We start from the raw sequence: 27,249 nt of genomic DNA on the forward strand, positions 1-27,249 counted from the left end.
TATACAGATTGCCTTCTAGGATAACTGGTAAGAGCATTTTTTAGAAGATTGACCCCATCTCGATGTTAGCGGAGTAGCTTGTGTCAGTAAACTTTCCATTCCATGTGCTAAATCCGGACACCAGGAATGTGGAGGGTAAACACATACCAATTTGCAACACTGTTAAACAATAGAAGAGGGTGAACAATGCCGTAGGCACTGTTCACAGCAAAACTGTTGATATTTGAGTCAGGAATCTAACACAAGCCTAATTTTATTTTTTGAAGTAAAATATTTCTGTAGTAGAAATACATCACTGTTAATTTTGCCATTTGGTATGAACCATGAACAGATTCAAGAAATCCAACGAAAAATCTTTCTTACTTGAATGCCTAAATTACTTATGTTCATTATTTCAACTCTGCAACAGTCACTATTCCACCACAACATGAATTTGTGCCAGATTGGCTGTAAAATTTGGTATGAACCATGAACAGATCAAGAAATCTTTCTTTACTTGAATGCCTAAATTACTTATGTTCATTATTTCAACTCTGCAACAGTCACTATCCCACCACAACATGAATTTGTGCCAGATTGGCTGTAAAAATAGTAGGTATGGTCAGTTGGAATAATTGTTTACTATTTTTTATTTTACAATCAATAGTTAATTAGTAAGATAATTTTTTATAGTTTGTCAGGTTATTGAACTGTTAAAATGTATCTAGAACTTAAATTTTCAGGCACCATGGCCCAGGTATTGACAAAGCCTATTCCCCTGGTGTCAATGGGAAATCCAGTGTTTTTCCACACAGCTGCCATTTTAGAAGCTGCTAGGAAAGGAACACGAGCGAAGAGAGAGGCTAAGAAGAGAGCGAGTAAGAAAGAAGTTGTGAAGAAGGAATATATTCCCTACAAGAAAAGGATGGAGTTACTGTAAGTATGGAATTGAACAATATTGTCTGTCTATGGATTCTTTTTTTAGAATCTTATGATTGGCATGGCGTATTCTCACCAGTCACTCCTACTATTTTCAGCTGCTACTCCTGCTGTTTTAAATTGTCATTATTTTTGTATTTTTATATTTATTCCAAAGGCAAATGTTTTCTTATACAAGAAATAAAATTATTATTGTCATTCATTTTAGGTTTCCAACTTTCTGTGTGTGTTCCATGGTAATGGTTCTAGATGTTCTCATACTTTATAGTGAAAAGTCCTCGCCATGCATAATTTTCAACAGTTTCTTTATAGCTCTTCCACGGCTCCTGGTGTTTTGTATCTGTTCCACTCTGTTTTTATGAGATCCACTAGGTTTTGCGTCACTAAAGACCATCAAGGCATCTGGTCTTAATCATAATTCAGCATGGTTCATGACCTTTATTTTATTGCTCATGTCATTTTACAGTAGCTTTAAATGTGTACTAGCTCATTTTCCAGAGACACTCAAAAGCAAAGGAGTTTCCTCAGTGTCATTCTTACATTGAGGCTCCAAAGGACCCTTCAGCTGTTTAGCATCCTCATAGAATGATCAGTTTTTCACTCATTTCAGTTTTGACACCTCTCTCTCTCTCTCTCTCTCTCTCTCTCTCTCTCTCTCTCTCTCTCTCTCTCTCTCTCTCTCTCTCTCTCTCTCTCTCTCTCCATATTCATTAAGAAGGAAATTTTGTCAGAAAAAGAGAAAAAGAAGCAAGCAAATGCACATTAAGAACATTGAGTACATAGTTGCAATGTGTTGGTGTGTGCTATGTAATGCATCAGTGTATGGGTTTGTGTGTCTGTTGTACCGATATTTGGATTTAAGTACTCCTCATGCTACCATTGGCATAAGTATGTACAGGATGATATTCGGTTTAAAATGTTAGGCATTATATTTATTTAATAATGAGGCGGAATCACAAGCTCAAAAACAAGCTGCAGAATCCCCCCCACATATACCTAATCAGTCCAGCTGCCCAACTCACCCCAGTCACACTTTCTACTTTACATTTCAGAATACAGCAGGACAATTGAACTATACCTACACACAGAACAAAAAAAACAAAAACAAAACACAAACACATGTACTTACCAACTCCACCAATCCAGATACTCCCTCCGGGCTATCCTGTGCTGTCCACTGGCCGAGGTCACAGAGATACCAACAACAACAACAACCAAGAACCACAACCCAGTAACAACAACAACACAACAACCAAGGACTGCAACCAACAATTCAACAACCAAGGACCACAACAACACAACAACAAAAAAGGAACACAACTACAACTCAACAACACAGCTAACAACCAAGGAACACAACCACAACCCAACAACACAGCAACCAACCAAGGAACACAACCATAACCTCACACATAACAACAAAACTCAACAACACAAAAAATCACAACAGCACAGGCACAACAACTCTAAGCAAACAACACTAACTTAACAACAACCAAATAACAAATCAATAACACACAAAACTCAACTAACTCCCAGTGCCTTCAAAGAACTGCTTCCCACACTACTAACTGTCACCAGCTCTCACCAAAGACTGACTGAAAACTCTCACTCAAAACACAGATCTCTAACAGCAAACAGCCCAGAACTCACCAACAGCCAATACAGTCGTTAACCATCCATACAGCAGTTACACCCTCTCTCTCTCTCTCTCTCTCTCTCTCTCTCTCTCTCTCCTCTCTCTCTCTCGTCGTCTCTCTCTCTTTCTCCTCTCTTCCTTTCCTCTTCCCTCCTCCTCTCTCTCTCAGACATTTTCAAATGGAACTCCATAACTCCTCCATATTTCCTCCCCCGTTACATTTGACAACGTCTCCTTTAACTCACAACACTCACACTAAATAGCCTTCCGCAACACCCACGGATGCTTGGACGCAGGTCCCCTGGATCTTGTTTGAGGGCCCTCATACACACTTTGTTACACTGCCATCAACTTCTCCCAGACCACTTCTAGTCAAGCTACCATTACCATCTCCCTCACTACCATCCTCCAAATCCCATTCACTATCTCATCTACCCCTTCTAACTCTTGTCCGAACATCTCTCGTAACTCTGCCACCAAATCACTTACCTCATTTACGCTCCTGCCAAACTCCCGAAGAGACTCATTCATACTGCCAACTACATCCTTACCACCTGATTCCCTTCCCGGTGAAACTTCACTAAACCCTGACTTTCAAACCCACACACGCTATATGTATTATTCCTCCCCTCAAAGTCATCCGTATTACATGCCTCATCCACCATTTTTACCCTAACACTAACCCCTCTATCATGCAGTTCACGTTACTCCCTTTCATTCCCTTTCCTTACCTTCTTCTGCTTTCTTCCATACTCAACAAACACTAACTGCCAATCTCCCAGACACATTTGCTCACAGATACTCGGCTCACATTTATTCACCGTCAATCGGCTCACATTTATTCACCGTCAACCACTCACTCATCAAATTCTCCCTAACGTACTGTTGCATACTAGAGGACCCTCCCAACTGAATCCCCTTTTCACCCAGTTTCCTGAATTCCCAGCCTGACTCATCCTCTTTCGCCTACACACACTTGCCACGTGACTTTCCATTCCACATTCAACACATTTCGCACGCTGTTCTTTACACATCCTGGCATAATGCCCGTTCTTCCCGCAGTTGCCACAAACTATGTTCATACGGGTACCCCGACATCCACTAGCAATGTGCCCTGCCTGTCCACACCTATAACATTTAATATACCTATCTTTCTTACACTCACTCACCAAATGCCCTGTTTGCCCACACCTTAAGCACGCTCCTAACGCCCAACGACATTCATTCTTCCTGTGTCCTGGCTTACCACATCTATAACACTGATCTCCTCGCTCACGACTGACTGACCCTACTCTTCCAACACTCACACTCCTATCTCTTTTAGGGCTAACTACACTCACATTACTTGCCCTAACGCTCCTATCTACCACTCGTTCTGCCATTCGCCTCGGCCCTTCCAAAACTGCCTCCCCATAGCTTTTAAATTCTGGTATAACCTCAGCTACTTCAGTCCTAACACTAATACTTCTACTCTCTTTCATACACCTATCTAACTCGTAATCCTCTACTATTTCTAAAATGTCATTCCACGTCAACCTTTCATTCGTCCATCGCATTTTCTCCTTACGTTTCAGATTTATGAACTCATATACACTCTGGTACAGTCGCCAACAACTTTCGCACTAACTCCTTACACTCATTTATCCCTTCGTCCCCAAACTTTTTCCTGGCTAATGTTTCTAACCTACAGACATAAATTGACAACGACTCACCAACATTCATTCTTGCCTCTTCAAAATCTTGCTTTCTCTTATATCTAACGCTACTCTCTATCCTCTTTGCCTGTTCTACAATCCTAGCTTTCACACTCTCATAAGGCACATTCCCTACACTCATCATTACCCCATACATACTCAACAAAAATCCTGTCAAAAAGCTACCTAACTCTCTTGCCCAGACTCTCTTGTTATCCCCATACTTTGCCTCACAATACCTCTCATATTCCTTAAAAAAGTCCCCTATGTCCCTACTACCATATTCCTTGTATTGTGCACATCGGGGTACCTCTCTTATATACACAGCCTTTCGTACTTCCTGCTCACTCTCACTCTTACTCTCCCTACTACCATTCTGACTCTTCTTTCCCTTTTCCGAATACAGCAAATCCACTTCCATACTCACGTCCATACTCTTGACTACGCTCTTCTTACCCTTATTTCTACCTACCTGTTTCCACTCACCGCTATCCAAATCACTCTCAGCCCTTTCCCCAATGTATTCTGTCCTAGTCTTATCCTGTCCATCACCCTTACTAACCTTCGTTCCCTTAGTCTTCTTCTTTTCGTTAGCCACTTCCTTATTCTTGATCTCAGGTTTATCCTTATCCCGTGTCTTCCCCTTCTTTCCCTTACCTATCACAACCAAATCACCATCGTCACTCGTACTCTCATCCACTCTCTTTCACTTTCTTTACCACTCCTGGCCCGTCACAAGACCCAGTAGGCCTACCTCCTCAGCTCCCTCTCCTATGAATCCCTTCATCATTTCCTGCATCATCTCTTGCATTGCATTCATCATTACCCCAAATTTTTTGTCCATTTTCTCAACCATTCTCTCTTCCGCTCCTTTTACCTCTTCTTTCATTTCCACTTTTGCACTCCTTAGCATTCTTCTCATTTCTTCTAACTTGCTCTTCAGCTCCTCACACTACCCTCAACCTCTCATTCTCCGCTTCCAATCTTTCCTCAGCTGCCCTCGCCAACCTCAGCTCCTCCTTCAGCCTCTCCATCTCCATCACCCCTTCCATCCTCACTTTCTCTACCAATCATACAACTCACTACCCCAATTGCCCTGCAGCTGCCGCACCAACAGTCCCTGTTCGGGCACCAAAAAATAATGTGGTGGAATCACAAGCTCAAAAACAAGCTGCAGAATCCCCCCCACATATACCTAATCAGTCCAGCTGACATGTACTTTACCAACTCCACCAATCCAGATACTCCGGGCTATCCTGTGCTGTCCACTAGTCGAGGTCACAGAGATACCAACAACAACAACAACCAAGAACCACAACCCAATAACAACAACAACACAACAACCAAGGACTGCAACCAACAATTCAACAACCAAGGACCACAACAACAAAAAAGGAACACAACCACAACCCAACAACACAGCAACCAACCAAGGAACACAACCATAACCTCACACATAACAACAAAACTCAACAACACAAAAAATCACAACAGCACAGGCACAACAACTCTAAGCAAACAACACTAACTTAACAACAACCAAATAACAAATCAATAACCCACACAACTCAACTAACTCCCAGTGCCTTCAAAGAACTGCTTCCCACACTACTAACTGTCACCAGCTCTCACCAAAGACTGACTGAAAACTCTCACTCAAAACACAGATCTCTAACAGCAAACAGCCCAGAACTCACCAACAGCCAATACAGTCGTTAACCATCCATACAGCAATTACACCCTCTCTCTCTCTCTCTCTCTCTCTCTCTCTCTCTCTCTCTCTCTCTCTCTCTCTCTCAGATGTTGTCAAATGGAACTCCATAACTCCTCCATAATAATAAAACCAAAAAATATTGTTTAATGATAGAAAATGACAAAATAACAGTTTAGGATACATGTTTGGCATTTTAGAAGGACTGCTTTCATGCAGGTGGTAAATTCGAATAAGCAGAAACTTCGGTTCCAAGGGTGCTCAATGAGGGATTTTATTGCAATAAGGATAATAATAATGACAGTATTTTAGTAAACACTGTTAATATTACAATGTTTTGGAGTTTGTCTATATATGTACATATGTTATGGAGGTCAAAGGACCCCATTTAACTAGAAGGAGAGAACTCCTAGCTATGGTAATGTGACCTACCTTCGTTTGATCCTCCGCCTTCCCTCTGTAGATAGCTGAAAATTTATCATTAAATCTTAGGCAAATTCAAACTCTCGGGATACAAAAATAGTCTGTATTTCCCCTAAATAGCTAACATGAAGGTTAAATAAAATGAGTCATAGAAATATGATATTGTCATGATACAATAAAGTTTGTTCATACTTACCTGGCAGATATATGTATATATAGCTGTATTCTCTGACGTCCGACAGAATTTCAAAACTCCCGGCACACGTAGTGGTCGGCCAGGTGGTTAGTACCCATTCCCGCCGCTGGGAGGTGGGCATCAGGAACCATTCCCATTTTCTATTCAGATTTTTCTAGACCACTGTCCCCTGAGGGGAGGTGGGTGAGTACTTGATTATACGTATATATCTGCCAGGTAAGTATGAACAAACTTTATTATATCATGACAATATCATTTTGTTCATGATTTTCTCTTCCACCTGTCTCCTGAGGGGAGGCTGGGTGGGCAATTAATCGTATATACCTGCAAGGTAAGTATGTATAAAACTTTATTGTATCATAACAATATCATTTTTATACATTCAACTTCCCTGTCAGATATATACTTAGCTGATTCACACCATTGGAGGAGGGTAAGAGACAGCTAATCACTGAATAGATAGGAAAAACAGCATACGTTGTAGGTAAAATAAAAATAATAAACCTTGGTTCCTACCTGATTAGGCGGAAGACTTCATGGCTACTGCCCAGGAGTCTGCTTCGCCTCAAGAGCCTCAGCGAGATATTGATCTATGGCTAAGAGTTCTTGTGGGTTTGCCAAAGGGGTCCCATCCACTTACTTGGCAGAGCCTAAAATGCCTTTGTCAATGGGTGCTAATCCACTAACATGACAACACACCTTAAGAAGGAGCACAACAATCAATCCCGATCACCTGATCCTAACACTCATGTTAGTTCTAAAGATTGAAAGGAGTTATCCCCAAACTCCTCACAAACAACCAATAACTCGATTCACATAAAAGCACGCACACATTTATATACAAAAAAAAAATTTTGTACACTCCTACTATAGTCAGATACATCCCTAGTTCCTTACTGACAAAGGCAACGGCCGCCTGTGCGACATCAAGCACCCCTGCATGTAGAAAACCAAGAACGTATCTAACTAGAAGGTTAAACGTACTACACAAAAAACATTAAGGATTGGTGTTTGCTCCAATTCCCAGCACCGTATCCGCTGACACAAACGGACCGAGAGTGAAGCATTTCTCATACGTAACTCTGACATCTTTTAGATAATGAGATGCAAAGACTGAATTACACCTCCAATATGTTGCATCCAAGATGTCTTTCATAGACATATTTCTTTGAAATGCTAACGAAGTAGCAACCGCTCTTACCTCATGAGCCTTCACTCTAAGCAACTTGAAGGAGTCATCAAGGCATCTTTCATGAGCTTCTGTAATTACACTCCTTACAAAGAATGCCAAGGCGTTTTTGGACATCGGTCTCTTCGGATCTCTTACCGCACACCAGAGACCTTGTTGACAACCTCCAAGTTGCTTCTTCTTCTTAAGGTAAAACTTAAGAGCCCTGACTGGGCAAAGCAATCTTTCAACATCCTCTCCCACCAAGCTTGAAAGTCCTTTCACTTCAAAGCTCCTGGGCCAGGGCTTTGAAGGGTTCTCATTCTTGGCCAGAAACAAAGTTTGGAACGAACAGATAGCAGAATCTCCCTTAAATCCGACCCAAGAATCAAGGGCATGGAGTTCGCTCGTTCTTTTAGCCGTAGCGAGGGATAAAAGGAAAATACATTCTCTCGTTAGATCCCTAAACGAGGCAAGGTGAGGAGGCTCAAATTTGTCTGATGTCAGGAACTTCAGTACCACATCCAGGTTCCAGCTCGGAGCTTGTGGCGATTTTGACTTAGAAGTTTCAAAGGACCTTATAAGATCGTGGAGGTCCTTGTCCTCAGCTATTTTCAGGCCTCTATTTCTGAAAACTGCCAAAAGCATACTTCTATAGCCTTTAATGGTTGAAACCGATAAATGAGATTCTTCTCTAAGAAAAATCAGAAAATCGGCTATGTTGGTCACAGAGGTATCGGAGGAGGACAGCTTCTTCGCTCTACACCATCTTCTAAACACTTCCCACTTCGATTGGTAAACCCGAATTGTTGATGATCTTCGGGCTCTTGTGATAGCGCTAGCAGCCTTGCGTGAAAAGCCTCTCGCTCTGACAAGTCTTTCGATAGTCGAAAGGCAGTCAGAGCGAGAGCGGGGTGGTTTTGATGAAACCTCTCGAAGTGGGGTTGTTTAAGCAGATCTGTTCTGCTTGGAAGAGATCTGGGGAAGTCCACCATCCATTCCAGTACCTCTGTGAACCAATCTTGCAAGGGCCAAAACGGGACGATGAGTGTTAATTTTGTCCCTTTCGATGCCACAAACTTCCTGAAAACTTCCCCTAATTACATTGATCTTTCAACAAAGAAAACATGTACACGTCATGTATACTAAGTGAGTGTCTACCGAAGGTTTCGGTAGCCTCACCTTACCCCTTGCAGACAACAAAGTCTGAAACTAGGTGAACTAGATTCAGACATCGTATGCAATGAAAAAATTTAAATCAATTTATGATAGCGTATGCCTAGCCACAAATCCAAGTCAATCATCCAAAAGATAATTAAGATACTTAAGCGGCAATGAAGTTTCAAAATCCTAGGCGGATGTAATGAAAACAGGTGTTTACATTACCGGCGACAGAGAAAAATCTGAATAGAAAATGGGAATGGTTCCTGATGCCCGCCTCCCAGCGGCGGGAATGGGTACTAACCACCTGGCCGACCACTACATGTGCCGGGAGTTTTGAAATTCTGTCGGACGTCAGAGAATACAGCTATATATATACTATCTGGCAGGTAAGTGTCATGAACAAACCCAAAATTCATTAAAACACAGTTACTCTTCTATGTAATCATTGGATAGAACTATCCCCACTTATCCTCACTGTCAAATAACTTCATGAGTCTCTATCAAATAAACGTCAGATAAAAGTCTAGAGAATTCATTTTCCAGTAGCGACAACTGAATCCATCCTGAAAAAGAAACCACAGTTATCAGACACTGAAAAGACCTAAGAAATGAAATGGATAAATGTCCTATAAATCTTTCTTAAGTGTTCCTCTGCATTTCTCCTTTCTAGAAGCTGAAATCAATGTCATTGTTCAAAGTTATCAGTCTTTCTTTCAGTCTACCTTCTGATGGACCTTCTAGCTTCACATATGTTGTATGAGGCTTTTATTAGTCATTTCTTACATTAAGAATTTTATGGCCTCAGTACTAGCATGTAGTTTTACTCAACCCCTTATTAGTACAAATATCTGATTTCCTGACCTTGTTTACTCAGGTCACGTACCTCGGTGTCATTGTTTGAATTTTCTTATAGATTGAAGGCCCTCTCACTTAAAAAGCTACTAAAGCTTATGTAAATTGAATGGGTTGTGTTAAATAAAATTTGAAAAATAAGATTATTTTTTAATACAAACCCATCAGTATAAATACAAACCCATCAGTATACACTGCACAGTAAAAGTTGCCTGCCTTCTGACCATGGAGAATGGCTAAGCCACTACTGTTTGCCACCAGAGTTGCTGCCCATAGGAATACCTGGCCATGTATGGGTTCCTCTTTTTGTGTTTGTCCAGGAAACTGATGATCCAAGTATTAGGCAAATATAAACAGATGGGTTTGTACTGTATTAGAAAATTATTACTAAGTACTATTATAATCTTGTTATAGATTATTTATTTCATTATGTATATCTTCTTTATGTCAAAACTGCAAAAAATCCTTATATCTTTGTAACTGTTTTCAGAATGGGAGGTGGGAAATCTCCACGAAGATATGAGGAGCATCTTAAGTATCCAACAGATGATGTATGGATCGCCAGGTATTGGCGTAGGAAGGTAATCTATAATGTTGAATTCACTGTACCATGGGGATAACTTTCACCCAAGAAAATTATAATAAATTCTTATCTTGAATTTGTTTTCTAGATTTTTATCAGTATCATATTTTGTTCTTGTGTTTCTTCTGTCTTCACATATCATGGTGTCGACGTAGTCAATCGCTGTTCTTAAGTAGAGTCGTTTTTGGTTGGTATACGTATTATGTAATGGAATCTCAATTAAATATTTTGAAAAAAATGACAATTTGTCCAAAATTGCATTTTTCCTAACTATACAAACCTGAGGTCCTTTTACAATAGGAAGGTACTAGCGGCAGCTGGATTATATTTCGTAAGCTTTGTCGAACAAGGGGTTCGGTAGTTAACTGCTTGTCCGACAGGCGCGCGCGCGCGACTGGGAGGTAAACAAATCACTTTTGCTTTTGGCCCAAGCAAAAACTGCAGAGTGAGGGGTGGCATGAGGTGGGACTATGTGTAAAAGGACCTCAGGTTTGTATAGTTAGGAAAAATGCAATTTGGACAAATTGTCATTTGTTCCGACATGGCATACAAACCTTCGTCCTTTTACAATAGGAAGACTCACTTCTTGGTGGGAGGAATCTGAGTCTTTTGTGAACAGACTGGTGTTCGCCCAACCTTGGAATGCCTCCCTGGTCGTAAGAGCGAGGGAGGGATCCAAGCCTCTGTCCGATTGATCGGGGTGTGCACCGCAGGATCAATGGTCAGACCTCTGGACCAAGTACTAAGAGAGCAAGCGTATCTCTTCGTACCAGCAAACAAGAACAAGTTCCTATTTGCAAGAGGCAACATAAAGTTATGGTTTGTCTCTTGTTGGCATCCACTTCCCCCCCCTTGTAGGAGGAAGTGGTGGATATTCGCTCCCATCCCTAGTGAAAGGGATAGGATGGGGCTCTGTCGAGTAGCTCACCTGCATCTCGTCCTTATCCAGCAAGGTGATGACCGTATCCCTCTACCCACAGGTAGAGGGGGAGAAAAAGATAGGAAGAGAAGCCAGTCGCTCTCTCATTCACTTATCTATGCTTACAGTCACACCAGGACTCGATGCTGTTCAGCCTGCTAGGGTCTGGGTTAGCTACACAACGTGTTGAGCAGCCACCACGGGTCCCAAGGAAAATGATCCAAGGACCTGTGGGCAATATCCAAAAGGTAGAAGGAGGTGCCAGTGGTCTGGTTGTACCAGACCCCTGCCTTCAGTACCTGCGCCACGGAGAAGTTCTTGTGTAACTCGAGGGAGTGTACTTCTAGGTCATCTTGGTGCTGACGAAGTGTCTTCAACACTCAGCCTGGGATGTCGAGTTTCTTCAGAAAGCGCGGTCACGCTTTCACAGGACAAAGCAGCATCTCCTTCGCATCGAAGGCGGTAACAAGTCCATTTTAGGAGAGGGGATTGTGAAGGACTTTAACCAATCGTCAGGAACTGAAGGGTTCTGAGTCTTCGCTACGAAGTCGGTACGAAATCGAGCGTCACGAATCCCCATCCCCTGGATGCTTGACTTCGCAGGAAAGTCATGCAATTACCTCAGAGGAAAAGAAGGGAATGGTCGTATGACCTATCCCTCTTCTCGACTTCGGTGATGTCCTGTATCCATACTGGTCTATCCGTCTGCAGCGAAGTGTCTCACATTCTCCTATCCCCATGCAGTGAAGTTCTTCTTCTCGGTAGTGGATAGGACACCAACACTCAATGGTGGGTGTCGATGGTATGAGTACTGTGACAAGCCGTTAGGACGAAGAAAAGACTGTTATGGAACAACCGAACTAAGTCCACAGTGAAGTTCGTAACTGACTTGGGCGCTCTGACAGCTGCCGACTGACTGCGTTCGGTAGGAGGCAAGTTGTCCAAGCACCCGAGCAAGTCACGTGACCTTCGCCTTAAAAGGGTTATGCCAAGAGACTAAACAAATAATTTGTTCGTCACCGATGCCAGAAGGCGAGGTGATGATTCTCTTAAGGCATGTGCCCAACAGGCGAAAGTCAATTGCCTTCTAGAGACCGGGATGGGTGATGGCAAGATATCTCATAGTATAGTTGATTCTCAGCTAAGGAGAAACAACACTATGTGTCGTTGAAGACGAAGGTGTACAGAAAATGCAACCTACGTCTTCACAGCTGAACCGAGAGAAGGATTCTCAAGATTCTGAACCTGTGCTACAAAGACTGAGAACGCTAACCGCTATTCATTGCTGTCCGGTGAGGATCGTAGTTGCAATAAAAGCGGAGCGCTTTTCAGTAATGAAGGCACAGGGAAATACTGCTTGAAGAACTGCTTCTCATGGGCTGAACATTTGGAAGTAGAGCTGTCAGGTCGGAGAGTAGGCGATGTCTTCTGACATCTGTTAATTCGGGGCGAACAATGAATATTTGCACACCTACGAATACGAGATATTTTGAAGACAAACTCTCAGATGTTCTGCAAAAAAATCATTCGCATTATCGTGGTGCGTGCAGCGGGAGACTAGTACAGACTTCTGTTGTAACGTGCGGTAAACAGAAAGATTGAAAGAGTCCAAGAGAATCTCTGTTGAAAATTCTCGCAATGTCGAAGGCGATGAAATCGAGCCGTCACAGCAGTAGATGGTCCTTCATTATTGCGAGAATCCCCGTTAATCAGAGACCTAAGTCCATGATTGTTGGGTAGAGATACGGTTCGGTAGTCAATCAAACCAGGGGAGAGAGAGACGTAACCGACCGTGCATCTCGGAGACCTAAGCTGATACTGAGCTGCTATCAGGCAGTTCAATACGCAGTAGCTCTCGGTGACTCGTTCATCCTGAGTTGCCAGTTAATCCCTTCCACGAAGGAATGCGTTTCAGCTAGAACCATCGAGCATAAAGAATACGCTCGAGCCAATTATATTTAAACGAAACGGATTTCGGTAAATACAAAGCTGATTTTGGTGTTGTCGTGACAATACCAAGTATCTAAATCGAAACTGATAACTGCTGGGAGGTTGCAGGCAACCCCGAGTTGCAGTTCAATTAAGATACAATTCGTCTCGGTCACAAACCGTAGAGTTAACTACGGTATGCGCCTACCCCCAGGACAATTCCCACTGCTTAAAAGAATCATTTGTCGCTGAGAGTAATATTACGTTTAGATTATATTTGTAGGTTTGTCTGTACCAACGACCTCCATCCTAAAAATTGTTTTTCATTTTCCCCTCGAGGAATGAGAATAAGGATTGGAGATCGACCCGCCTTCGTTTCTCCTTAGGATCAAGGAAAGATTGAGAAGGAGAAGTCTTTCCCCAAAGGGAAAGCTTTCAATGGTGAAACAGAATACGAAGACGATAGTTCAAGCCAAACTGGAAGTTCCCGTCCGTTTCTTCTCTATTCCAGGTTAATCGCCTACTGTGAGATACTCTTCTTTCAGCAGCAGTCTTCTTCCAAATGCTAGAAATTACAGGAATTCGAGCATAAGCGAGGTTCCCGATTATCGTGTAACAATTATCGGGGATTCTCGCTCACTTTGGACCGTGGTCTCGCCTAAGTGTTTGGAGATCGTAAAAAACTCGAACACTCTGAGTGCGCTAGAAATTCCGTAGAATTCTAAGCACTCTGTGAAACCCCCCACCGAATTCGTCAAACGATATCGGCTGGTGGTCCCCTCGATTCCCGTAGAAATCGAGAAAGGGCAGGATCCCTCCTCAACGACCGGGGTGGGGCTTACGTCAGGTAGGACCCGTAAGGTCCCCCCGGTGGGCGACGCAGCCCCTAACGTGGGATCTTACAGAGAAATCTCTGTAGGATCCCTCCCCTTTTCCCTCGTAGCGTAAGGAGAGATGGGGGGTAGGAATTGGATCACTGCTCTCCTTCCCCAGCGGAACTAGCAGTTGGAGAAGAAAAGGAGCAGCCATCGCCGCCTCTCAGAGCCTGGGAAAACGTATCGTCAGGAGAAAACGTTTTCCCGAGGAGGGTTACGAACTCATACTGTAGGTAAGGGTCTGCCACCACTGTGAACGTCGTGTCTGGGTTTGGGGCTGATCGACACCTGACAGGAGAGAGCCGATACCGTCCTCCGACTCATTCCAGTCCCTCGTCGAGGTCGAAACCTCAGGAGGACCGAAGGGGTATTCAAATACGGTGTCCGAAGACACGTAGAAACGCCTCTGTCGCAGTAGAGGAGGTGAAGTAGCTTGTTCGACCGGCCAGAACTGAGAGAGCCTTCTTGTCCGAGACCGAGAGACTACCTGGTTCAACACAGTCGGCAAGCTCCGATCGCGGCAGACCCACCGTCGATTTGGGTTCCCTCTCGGGCCCCAAACGACTCGAGCCGAGACGTGGCTCTGCTGGTGGGAGCGGCGATCCTTCCCCCGAGAGGTCGTTGTGCTGACGAATCAGCGCCATAACCTCGGCAAAGTTCCTCTGGATCTCGGAAGTCACAGCATCTTGCCGAGTAGGACCGTTAAGCCCTTCGAACAAGAGCATATTCCGAGAACCTTCCTCCTAAGAAGGGGGAACAGCGACAGCCCTCTCGGTCTTCTCCATCCACTTGCGCATACGTCCTGGCACGTAGGGCGTCGTGGTGGGATCATGAGGGGCACACCCCTCACGATCACTCCTCAATACCTCTTTCTTCCCGGTGTAACCCGAGGAGGTTGAAGGGATGGGAGAGCAGACCTGACGCTCCCTCTTCGCGTCGCTGGCAGAACCAGCAGGCTTGGAGGGCTGCAGGGCGATCGTCAACCCGCGGTGGGGCGATCGAGCTGCAGGCCTGGTCGAACCGTCTCGCTGTGGAGAATGGCTGGACTGAGCACAGCGGCCCCGATCTCGAGTGTCAGAAGAGCTGGTGCTGGTTGCCGTACCCGATCGCTCTCTGTGAGAGCGACGGTCAGGCGACCTGCAGGCTCCACTGTCACAGTGAGACCGGTGCTTGTCCTCACGGCACGTCACGTCGCTGGTTTCCCCAAGCCGTGGCTGGCACCGGCGAACGATGGGACCTCTTCCCAACCTCAGCCCGTGGCCGGTCGTGGACCGTCACGTCATCCCGGGTAGCCAGCTGGGCGCCGCCGCCGAAGGAGCGAGAGCTGGGTCTGGTGAGAGTCGCGTGAGCAGCTGTCACCAGTCTTCCCGCTCCGTGCCGTGAACCTGACGCTGAGCGGGCAGAGGTCTGGTTTTCCTGGCTGCACGGTCGCTGGTAGGCGAAAAACCGTACACTCGGTAGCTCCCTCCCGCGAACGAGAGGCCGAGACGGACCCTGATGCAGTGGCAGAACCACTGACACCAGGTGAGGAAGTACCGGTGTTAGCCGGTACCCCTCTGGTCCCCGTAGTCTTCTTCCTTGCGGAAGAAGAGACGGGCCCCGCTCCCGAAGGAGCAGGAGGACCAGCGGAAGGAACCCTCCCGTCCCACCGAGGTGAGACGGGTCCCGAGAAGCTCCCGAGGGAGACTTCTTAGGAGGGAGGAGGCAAACCTTCTTCTTCCTCGGCGGTGAAGCCTTAGAAGTCAAGGGGAAGAGGCGGCAGCCGACGACGATGAAGAAGATGAAGGCGACGTTCCTCCTCTTCTTCGTCAGCTTCCTCAGGACAGATGTAAGATCTGCCATCCAGGGCGGAGCCGGGGCTGCTGTAGCCGAAGCCTCAGGGCCCGGACGCACCTGTACAGACAGACCAAAGTCTGGGGTAGTACCACCACGAACAGGGACGACGTCAGCAGGTATGGGCATCTCAGGAACAGCAGGCACAGCCAGCACAGCATCGGCAGGGACAGCCAGCGCAGCAACGGCAGGGACAGCCAGCGCAGCAACTGCATGGACAGTCAGTACAGAATCGGCAGGTACGGCAGGCAGCACCGGAAACACAGGAGGTGGAGCAGCAGCCAGCAACATCCTGGTACCGGCGGTAGGTCCAGGGGCGAGCTCTAGGGCAGCGGAAGTGTGGTCGCGGCAGCGCGGCAACCACGAGCGGCGGCGGCACGCCCCCTCTCGGTACGGCGAACGGCACTTCACAGCGGCTGTAGGCAAGACTGTTACCACGTGAGGCGAGTACACCAGGTGAGGAGGGACGTCGTCACCTGGAGTCGATATCGTTGTCGTGGTCACCACTCCATGGGTGACCACAGCAGGCCCAGACATAGAACCGCTGCCCCTGGACACTAGGCACGCCCTGCAGATCGAAGGACGCCCATACCTCACCAAGGTCCACCCTCGTGGCAATAGCACCTGCGGAAATAACAGTAGTAGTGATTAGTGGGGGGGAAGTCCCCTCGCGCGGGGGGGTGAGCCCCACACCAAACGAGCGGAAGATCCCGAATACAATTGTACATCGGGCACCGAGCGCCCTCCCCCGCCGACTCGACGGATCGGGCTGCGACTGGAGAAGAACCCAGATAAACCTCCCCCCCCGAAGGGGGAAGGGCCATTCTGTGGGAGCTGAGCGGGGGGGGGGGGGGGGGGGCGGGGGGGATTTCTCGTTCCACCCCCACCCCCGCTCAAGCACCCATGTACCCAACAATAATAATAAGAGCCCGAGAGCAATCGTGCCCTCGGCACCGAATGCAAGGGCATAAGGTCAATTCCCTTGACTGAGCAGAACTTGAACCAAAATAAATATTGATGCAATCAATAATAAAAGGAATAACATGAAAAAGAATCTTGCATTACGATTCACTTCACAATGAATAAGGGCTCGGAGAGAGCGCATTTGCGCCCTCGGTACCGAGCGCAAGGGTAAAAGGATCCATTCCGATTATGAACGGAAACCTTGATCCATAATGAATTGATGCAATCAAAATATATATGAAAAATGAAAAAGAATACTACGCTTGCGATTTCACTTCATACAAAATAAAAAGGGGAAGGATCAATTCCCGGGAAATAGCGGAAACATTGATCCAAGTAAATAATGCAATCTCAATAAAATATGAAAATGAAAAAGAACTGCACTTGCGATTTCACTTCATTCAAATAAAAAGGGGAAAGGATCAATTTCCGGGTAAGAGCGAAAACTGATCCAAAATGAGTATTGCTACAATCAAAATAAATATATGAAAATGAAAAAGAATACTGTACTTGCGATTCCACTTCCATACAGAATAAGTTTTCGTGCCGAGCGCATTTGCTCGGCAACGAGCATACAGGTCAAAAAAATATAAATGAAAAGGGCACTTACTTACGATTTTCATCTACACATTTCCAACCAAAATATAAGCTCGGAGCGAGCGCTCTCCCGCCCTCAGCACCGAGCATACACAATACGAGGATCATTTCTGGGAAAAATGAATTCCCGCACTTACGCCCTTCAGTCCCGGCACTCGGGTAATCGGAGGGCGTGGAGAAACCAACATCCTTTAATTCACAATTGAATTCAATGGAAATAAATATGAAATGATTGTACTTACAATTCAGTTTCAATAGATAAATAGAAAAAGAAAAACACAACCATGCGAAAGCAACGACGATGAAGCGGGCAGAGAGCGATGATACACGTCTACACGCCAGCAGGCCGAAAGCAAAAGATTTGTTTACCTCCCAGTCGCGCGCGCGCGCCTGTCGGACAAGCAGTTAACTACCGAACCCCTTGTTCGAAAGCTTACGACCTATCCAGCTGCCGCTAGTACCTTCCTATTGTAAAAGGACCGAAGGTTTGTATGCCGTGTCGGAACAATAATAGTTTTCATACAAGTTAGTAATGGATTGAAGAGGAGCAAGGGCTGTCAGCATCAGTCTGAGTGCTTTGAATACCCAGTCATATTACAGTCACAATACTTATAGATAAAAGTTCAGATATTTAACATTTGAAATGAAATATGTACCTAGAAACAAATTTTAAATTTCTAAATTGTAATCATAATGTATACTCTATACTAAAAACTTGAAGTTTATAACGCTTTAAAAATACTCAGTACTAAAGAACAGAAATCTAAACTGGTTCATTATAATACATGCTGAACTTAAGTCACAATGCCGCAATACAAACTTTAACCTTATAACCTCCTAAGAATACTGTAATATCCTTTTCAAAATAATACACATAAGATGAAAAAGTACATCTTTGGTTAATTTTGAATTTTTCGATTTCCCTCAATAGATATATATTAATGAACAAGGAGCTGCTATTCTGGGTCTTTTTTATGTGTAGGTTCTTTCTGTACAACACTTCATTGTCAGTCATCTAATCTGCTGAAAGTTGCAATACTTTTGTAATTTGATTGTATTTTCAGATGTATAGCTTGAGAGAAACTATCGCAATGCACCGTGAAACACATCATGAGACTCAGTATAATGTTCCAGATGCATGTGTAAATGTTTACATGGAGCTCTACTTGAATTTGGATAAAAAGGTTTGTAATCTTTTATTCGTTTTTCATGAATTTTTAGATTAGCATATACAGTGTGCCCTTACTTAGTCTACAGTATACTACTATCATATAATGGCCATGAAATTATTATTATTAGGAGAAAATAGTACATACTATATTTATTCACAGGCCTCCATTTATTCATCATGGTTATTTGGTAGTGCTTCCTTCTATGCATTGTATAATAGAATTTGTGATAATATACCCCTTATTAACATATTTCACAAGATGTCAGATAGTTTATTATGTATACTACGTATAAGTAATCTGGTTCAAGGTACTACACTTCCCAAAGGTAAACTTAGTGAGATGCGAATTTAGATTTTTGCTAGCATTTTCTTTGAAAGATATGACAAATGAAAATGGAAAAGGTAAATGTGAAAATGGAGAGTAATAGGAATGATAGAGGCAGTACTTTGAGAACCTTATGAATGGAGATATGTACATGAACAGGTTGACTTGGGCAAAACAGACTAATAGAGATTTTAACATTTAATGAGGGTAAAAGAACCCCCCAAAATTTGGTTTATCGTGGGTACTTTGGATTTTGATTTTGAATAATGATTACTGCATATTGGTCATTATGTAAGTGACTTACAGAAGTCAGTGTTTAAAGCTGATTAGGTTTATGGAGACGTAATTAAAGGTTTCCCTTCTTTCAGAATCGCTATATGGATCCAATTGCAGAAGTTGTGAATCTGCCCCATACTTTTGATTCAGGTCAGCAACGAAATTTACTTGTCATATCTCGCAAACAAGAGGTAATTGATTATGCCCGTCAAGCTGGAGCTGCCCTTGCCATAGGTCCAGAAATTATCAAAATGGCCCAGGTTTGTATAATAATTCAGCAATTTGTTTAAATTTTAAATATATATGGTACCTGAACATGCAGATCACTTACATCTTTGCTCAAAATCTTTCAGGAGTAATAAAGTTCCAAAACATTTTTTCTCAGTTATTGTTATTTTTTGTTAATAGTGTTTTAGGTTTCCTATCTTTTAACTAGTATGAATTCATGTTGTCAACATTTTATTAAACATTTTGCTCATAAAGTTCCTTTTGAGTTCTTGGATGCAATACTTTTTCTTATAATAAATCCAACTTGAATAACCTGAATTTGCATGTTTCACTTTTTGATGTCTTTTGAACATTTTGAGTCGTTTTATTTTCATGCAGTTCATGAATTTACTTTGATTTTTATTGAAGTGTCTGTTATATTTCTCCTAGTTCTTGATCTTCTCTTCAGTTCATTGTATAATTCCATATAGTTCTTGTAAATCTTTTCGCATGTTTCAGTCTGGGGATTATCAGTAAACCTTCTCTTACAGTCATGATAGTGCCCAGTTTGAGCCTGACCAGATTAGTAAGCCTCACTCTTTTAGGGACTAATTTGTTCATGTTATCTAGGCAGCTGAATGTTTTGGTTCTAACTATAATATTGTGGTTAGTGAGTTGACAAATGACCTATTGATTATTTTGCATTGCTTTTGCACTGCTGTAATTTGCTTTCTTCAAAATTCATTGTATGGTTTTTATCCCTTTTATCCCAACATTGTATTGCTTGTACATTATTCCTGTCTTGTATGTTTATGGCTCTTATGTAATCATTTATACAATTGTTCAATACTGAAATTCAGTTATAGCTCTCTTAAGGGGACCGCCTCAGTTGGGAGGCCTGAAATACGACAATTTTGAGGTCGGAGGGCGAAATCGAGTTTTACTAATTTCTGGTAACATTGATGTGTGCCACAGCCAGACGTAAAATATTAGTGCTGTAGCTAACCTGTAAGTGGGTCAAAAATGATTTTTGTGAAAGTATTCGCAATGAAAATATCACGAAAAATACGATGTTTTGATATCCTTTCGTTCCGTTGCGTTTTACATAAATTTTCCATAGGTAATCATATTTGTTGTACGATATTTTTCCCATCCTACGCTTTTTGAAGCAGAGAGGCAGGAAGAGCAGCTACACAAACACATCAGTAACCCGCATACCTTTGATGTAACCATACCGTTCACTTCTGAGCCGGAGTTGTCAAGAACTCTTTAAATCTAAGTGCGTTTTTTCTTGTTTATTTATCAAAATGCCAAGGAAGAAGCAGTCAAGAAAGCATACATTAGCTAGAGAAAGGTTGAAAGAAAGACTTAAAAAGATAACAAGAAAGAACACCAAGATGAAGCATGTGCATTCATCACCTCCCAGGCCTAGCTGACGACAATGAGTGGGGTGGTGCCTCATGATACCCACCCCCTGGGGGGGTTTAATAGCCATTTTTTGTTAAAGTGGGGGGAGTAGTATTACATAGAAGTATGCAGTTAGAATAAGAAAATCAAGCTTAAGTAAATTTTTATATTGATGCCTATGTGGTTTTCACTGAGAATTTCATTATGCAAACTTTAACACGCAATATCTCAAAACTATGTTTTTCAGTATATGGGTCGCTTTAAAACCCTAAGGCTTATTTATTTGTTGTCCTATTTTCAAAATTCAAATACCATTGAAATCCTTGATAAATTCTACATCGAAAGAATTGGAAGGATTTTCAAATTATTCCAATTTCTATATTTTATGAATTTTTGAATTAAGTCATTAAATAAAAAAATTATTTTTTTTATATATCGCTGAATTTTTTTATTTTTATTTTTTTTTAATCTTTCTCAATTCATTGGATAGAGCAACTCTTTGTGAGTATTAATTTCTTTAGTTATTAAGATTTAGTTAAAAACTAAGGAAGCCTTAGGGTTTTAAAGCAATGCATCTAAAAATCGGGAAAAAAATTAATATAAAAAAATGAATGGATAGAAATTTATGAACCTTTTGTAGTAACTTTCCATTAGGTGAATTATAAATGGGTAGCAAAACATAATTGCTCCAGGCAATATTTCGATACCCTCCCCCCCAACTGAGGCGGTCCCCTTAAATTGCAATAATTGAATTTCCCCCAAAAAAAGATTAAGATAGTTTTACCAGTTTCCTTAATTGATTCATTTCTAAACTAGACATTCACTTGTGGATGATGTTTTTACATCACTTATTCATTTAACTCTTAGCTGATCTGCATTCTCTGCACATGTGGGCTATTTATTAACCCTTAAACGCCAAAGCGGTAAAAAAAAAATGTCTCCCGTGTGCCGGAGACGTTTCAGAGTGAGCACGGAAGCGGAAAAAATATTTTTTTCAAAAAATCATAGCGTGCTTAGTTTTGAAGATTAAGAGTTCATTTTTGGCTCCTTTTTTTGTCATTGCCTGAAGTTTAGTATGCAACCATCAGAAATGAAAAAACTTATCATTATCATATATAAATAATGCAATGTATGATAGCGCAAAAACGAAATTTCATATATAATTGTATTCAAATCGCGCTGTGCGCAAAACGGTTAAAGGTAACAAGTTACTTTTTTTTCGTTGTAATGTACACTAAATTGCAATCATTTTGGTATATAACAAATTGTAAAACGATAAAAGCAACACAGAGAAAAAACAATGTTATTTCACAAAATAATGCATGAATTCGTAACGCGCGGACGTAAACACATTTTGTTCCGACACGGCATACAAACCTTCGTCCTTTTACAATAGGAAGGTACTAGCGGCAGCTGGATAGGTCGTAAGCTTTCGACAAGGGTTCGGTAGTTAACTGCTTGTCCGACAGGCGAGCGCGCTAGCGCGACTGGTAGGTACAAACAAATCACTTTTGCTTTCGGCCTGCTGGCGTGTGGACGTGTATCATCGCTCTCTGCCCGCTTCATCGTCGTTTGCGTTTCGCATGATTGTGTTTTCTTTTTCTATGTATCTAGTGAAACTGAATTGTAAGTACAATCATTTCATTGAATTCAATTGTGAATTAAAGGATCTTGGCTTCACAACGCCCTCCGATTACCCGAGTGCCGGGAACTGAAGGGCGTAATTGCGGGAATTCATTTTCCCAGAATGATCCTCGTATTGTGTATGCTCGGGTCCCGAGGGCGGGGAGCGCTCGCTCCGCGTATATTGGTTGGAAATGTGTAGATGAAAATCGTAAGTAAGTGCTCTTTTCATTTATATTTTTTTGACCTGTATGCCCGTTGCCGAACGAATGGGCGTAATTTGCGGGAATTCAGTTTCCAGAATGATCCTCGTATTGTGTATGCTCGGTCCCCGAGGGCGGGAGCGCTCGCTCCGAGCGTATATTGGGTTGGAAATGTGTAGATGAAAATCGTAAGTAAGGTGCTCTTTTCATTTATATTTTTTTTTGACCTGTACCCTGCCCGTTGCCGAAACGAATGCGCTCGGCACGGAAACTTATTCAGTATGAAAGTGGAATCGCAAGTACAGTATTCTTTTTCATTTTCATATATTATTTTTTATTGTAGCAATACTCATTTTGGATCAGTTTCCGAGCTTACCGGCCCAGATTGATCCTTCCCCCTTTTTATTTTGAATGAAGTGAAATCGCAAGTGCAGTTCTTTTTCATTTTCATTTTTTTTTTTTTTTATTGAGATTGCTTTGTTGACTGGGATCAATGTTCCGCTATTCACGGGAATTGATCCTTCCCCTTTTTATTTGTATGAAGTGAATCGCAAGCGCAGTAGTCTTTTCATTTTCATATATTTGTTGATTGCATCAATTCATTATGGATCAAGGTTTCCAGAAACCTTGATCCATAAAGGTAAGGAATGGAACCTTTCACCCTTGCGCTCGGTACCGAGGGCGCAAATGCGCTCGATCCGAGCCCTTATTCATTGTGAAGTGAATCGTTTTGCAAGATGCATTTTCATTTTGTTCCTTATTATTGATTGCATCAATATTATTTGGTTCAAGTTCCGCTCAGTCAGGGAATTGATCCTTATGCCTTGTATTCGTCCGCGATGGCACGATTGCTCTGGGCTCTTATTTTGTTGTTGCGTACATGGGTACTGTGCGGGGGTGGGGAACGAGACCCCCCCCCGCTCAGTTCCCACAGATGGCTCTTCCCCTTGGGGGGGGGGGGGGGGTGGGGGGGTGGGGGGGGGGGGGAGGTTATCGTCGTTCGTTCTCGCCCTGCAGTCGCCCGATCCGTCGAGCGCGGGGGAGGGCGCTCGGGTGCCCGATGTACAATTGTATAGGGGTCTTCCACTCGTTCGGGAGGGATCAAACCCCCGCACGAGGGGATTTCCCCACAATTAATCGCTACTACTATTATTTCCGCAGGTGCTACTGCCACGAGCGTGGACCTTGGTGAGGTATGGGCGTCCTTCCAATTGCAGAGCGTGCTGGTGTCCAGGGCTGCGGTTCTATGTCTGGGCCTACTGCGGTCACCCATGGAGTGGTGACCACGCAACCAGGTGACGACGTCCCTCCTCACCTGGTGTACTCGCCTCACGTGGTTTCAGTCTTGCCTACAGCCGCTGTGAAGTTGCCGTTCGCCAGTACCGAGAGGGGGGCTGTGCCGCGCGCTCGTGGTTGCCGCGCTGCAGCGACCACACTTCCGCTGCCCTAGAACTCGCCCCTGGACCTGCCGCCGGTACCAGGATGTTGCTGGCTGCTGCTCCACTTCCTGTGTTTCCGGTGCTGCCTGCCGTACCTGCCGATTCTGGATGCAGTTGCTGCGCTGGCTGTCCCTGCCGTTGCTGCACTGGCTGTTCCTGCCGTTGCTGCGCTGGCTTGTCCCTACCGAATGATGTGCTGGCCGTGCCTGCTGTTCCTGAGATGCCCATACCTGCTGATGTCGTCCCTGTTCGTGGTGGTACTACCCCAGACTTTGGTCTGTCTGTACAGGTGCGTCCGGGCCCTGTGGCTTCGGCTACAGCAGCCCCGGCTCCGCCCTGGATAGCAGATCTTACGTCTGTCCTGAGGAAGCTGACGAAGAAGAGGAGGAAGGTGTCGTGGTCGTCGTCTTCATCTTCTTTTCCGCTTCTTCCACATCGTCGTCGGCCGCCGCCTCTTCTTCCCCTTCGACTTCTAAGGCTTTACAGCCGAGGAAGAATAAGGTCGCCTCCTCCCTCCTAAGAAGCTTCCTCGGGCAGCTTCTCGACCCGTCTCACCTCGGTGGGACGGGAGGGTTCCTTCCGCTGGTCCTCCTGCTCCTTCGGGAGCGGGGGGCCCGTCTCTTCTTCCGCAAGGGAGAAGACTACGGGGACCATAGGGGTACCGGCTAACACCGGTACTTTCCTCGCCTGGTGTCAGTGGTGCTGCCACTGCATCAGGGTCCGTCTCGGCCTCTCGTTCGTGGGAGGTACCGAGTGTACGGTCGCCTACCACGCGACCGTGCAGCCAGAACCAGACCTCTGAGTCCGCTCAGCGTCAGGTTCACGGCACGGGGCGGAAGACTGGTGACAGCCGTCACGCGACTCTCACCAGACCAGCTCTCGCTCTCGCGGCGAACAGCTGGCTACCCAGGGGACGTGACGGTCCACGACCGGCCACGGGCTGAGGCTGGGAAGAGGTCCTCCCGTTCGCCGGTGCCAGCCACGGCTGGAACCCAGCGACGTGACGTGCCGTGGAGGACAAGCACCGGTCTCACTGTGACAGTGGAGCCTGCAGGTCGCCTGACCGTCGCTCTCACAGAGAGCGATCGGGTACGGAACCGCACCAGCTCTTCTGACACTCGAGATCGGGGCCGCTGTGCTCAGTCCAGCCGTTCTCCACAGCGAGACGGTTCGACCAGGCCTGCAGCTCGATCGCCACCGCGGGTTGACGATCGCCTGCCAGCCCTCCAAGCCTGCTGGTTCTGCCAGCGAGCCAACGAGGGAGCGTCAGGTCTGCCTCTCCCGTACCTTCAACCAACCTCGGGTTACACCGGGAGGAGCGAGGTATTGAGGGAGTGATCGTGAGGGTGCGCCCCTCATGATCCCACCACAACGCCCTACGTGCCAGGCACGGTTCTTGGACCGGCCAGGGCGTATGCGCAAGTGGATGGGGAAGACCGAGAGGGCTGTCGCTGTTCCCCCTTCTTAGGAGGAAGGTTCTCGGAATATGCTCTCGTTCGAAGGGCTTAACGGTCCCACTCTGCAAGATGCTGTGACTTCGAGACCCAGAGGAACTTGCCGAGGTTACGGCGCTGATTCGTCAGCACAATGACCTCGGGGAAGGATCGCCGCTCCCACCAGCAGAGCCACGTCTCGGCTCGAGTCGTTTTGGGGCCCGGAGGGAACCCAAATCGACGGTGGGTCGGCCGCGATCGGAGCTTGCGACTGTGTTGAACCAGGTAGTCTCTCGTCTCCGGACAAGAAGGCTCTCTCAGTTCTGGACGGTCGAACAAGCTACTTACTTCACCTCCTCTACTGCGACAGAGGCGTTTATACGTGTCTTCGGACACCGTATTTAAATACCCCTTCGGTCCTCCTGAGGTTTCGACCTCGACGAGGACTGGAATGAGTCGGAGCGGTATCGGCTCTCTACTGTCAGGTGTCGATCAGCCCCACCCAGACGACGTTCAACAGTGGCGGCAGACACTTACCTACAGTATGAGTTCGTAAACCCTCCTCGGAAAACGTTTTCTCCTGACGATACGTTTTCCCAGGCTCTGAGAGGCCATCGCCGTAAGGCGATGGCTGCTCCTTTTCTTCTCCAACTGCTAGATCCGCTGGGAAGGCGAGCCAGTATCCAATTCCTCCCCCATTCCCTCTCTGCTTACGGCTACGAGGGAAAGGGGAGGGATCCTACAGAGATTTCTCTGTAAGATCCCACGTTAGGGGGGCTGCGCTACCGGGGGGACCTTCGGGTCCTACCTGACGTAAGCCCCGGTCATTGAGGAGGGATCCTGCCCCTTTCTCGATTTCTACGGGAATCGAGAGGACCACCAGCCGATATCGTCTGACGAATTCGGTGGGGGGTTTCGCAGAGTGCTTAGAATTCTACGGAATTTGTCAGCGCACTCAGAGTGTTCGAGTTTTACGATCTCCAAACACTCAGGCGAGACCACGGTCCAAAGTGAGCGAGAATCCCCGATAATTGTTACACGATAATCGGGAACCTCGCTTATGCTCGAATTCCTGTAATTTCTAGCATTTGGAAGAAGACCGCTGCTGAAAGAAGAGTATCTCACAGTAGGCGCTTAACCTGGAATAGAGAAGAACGGACGGGAAACTTACCAGTTTGGCTTGAACTATCGTCTTCGGTATTCTGTTCACCATTGAAGCTTTCCTTTGGGAAAGACTTCTCCTTCACTCTCTTGAATAAGAGAACGAAGGCGGTCGATCTCCAATCCTTATTCTCATTCCTCGAGGGGAAAAGAATTTAGGATGGAGGTCGTGGTACAGAACCTACAAAAATATACTACGTATATTACCCTCGCGACATGATTCTTTAACAGTTGAATTGTCCGTGGGGTAGGGCGCATACCGTAGTTAACTCTACGGTTTGTGACCGAGACGAATTGTATCTTAATCGAACTGCAACTCGGGGTTGCCTGCAACCTCCCAGCAGTTATCAGTTTCGATTTTAGATACTTGGTATTGTCATGACAACACCAAATCAGCTTTTGTATTTACCGAAATCCGTTTTCGGTTAAATATAATTGCTTCGAGCGTATTCTTTATGCTCGATGGTTCTAGCCGAATGCATTCCTTCGTGGAATAATGGATTACCTGGCAACTCAGGATGACGAGTCACCGAGAGCTAC

The 27,249-nt window shown here is 44.8% G+C and overlaps 1 protein-coding gene across 1 annotated transcript in view; it reads left to right on the forward strand.

Moving 5' to 3' along the window:
- Positions 1-722: 722 nt before the first annotated feature.
- LOC135215442 (large ribosomal subunit protein uL1-like) overlaps positions 723-27,249 on the forward strand; it is a gene marked incomplete at its 5' end in the record, with an annotated part of 37,797 nt that continues 11,270 nt past the window's right edge. The window contains 4 exon segments of the mRNA XM_064250104.1: positions 723-915; positions 10,256-10,346; positions 18,529-18,648; positions 19,329-19,496. Of these exon segments, the coding sequence (XP_064106174.1) occupies positions 723-915; positions 10,256-10,346; positions 18,529-18,648; positions 19,329-19,496 (572 nt within the window).

This window comes from Macrobrachium nipponense, chromosome 5 (genome assembly GCF_015104395.2).
Source record: "Macrobrachium nipponense isolate FS-2020 chromosome 5, ASM1510439v2, whole genome shotgun sequence".
Lineage (NCBI taxonomy): Eukaryota > Metazoa > Arthropoda > Malacostraca > Decapoda > Palaemonidae > Macrobrachium > Macrobrachium nipponense.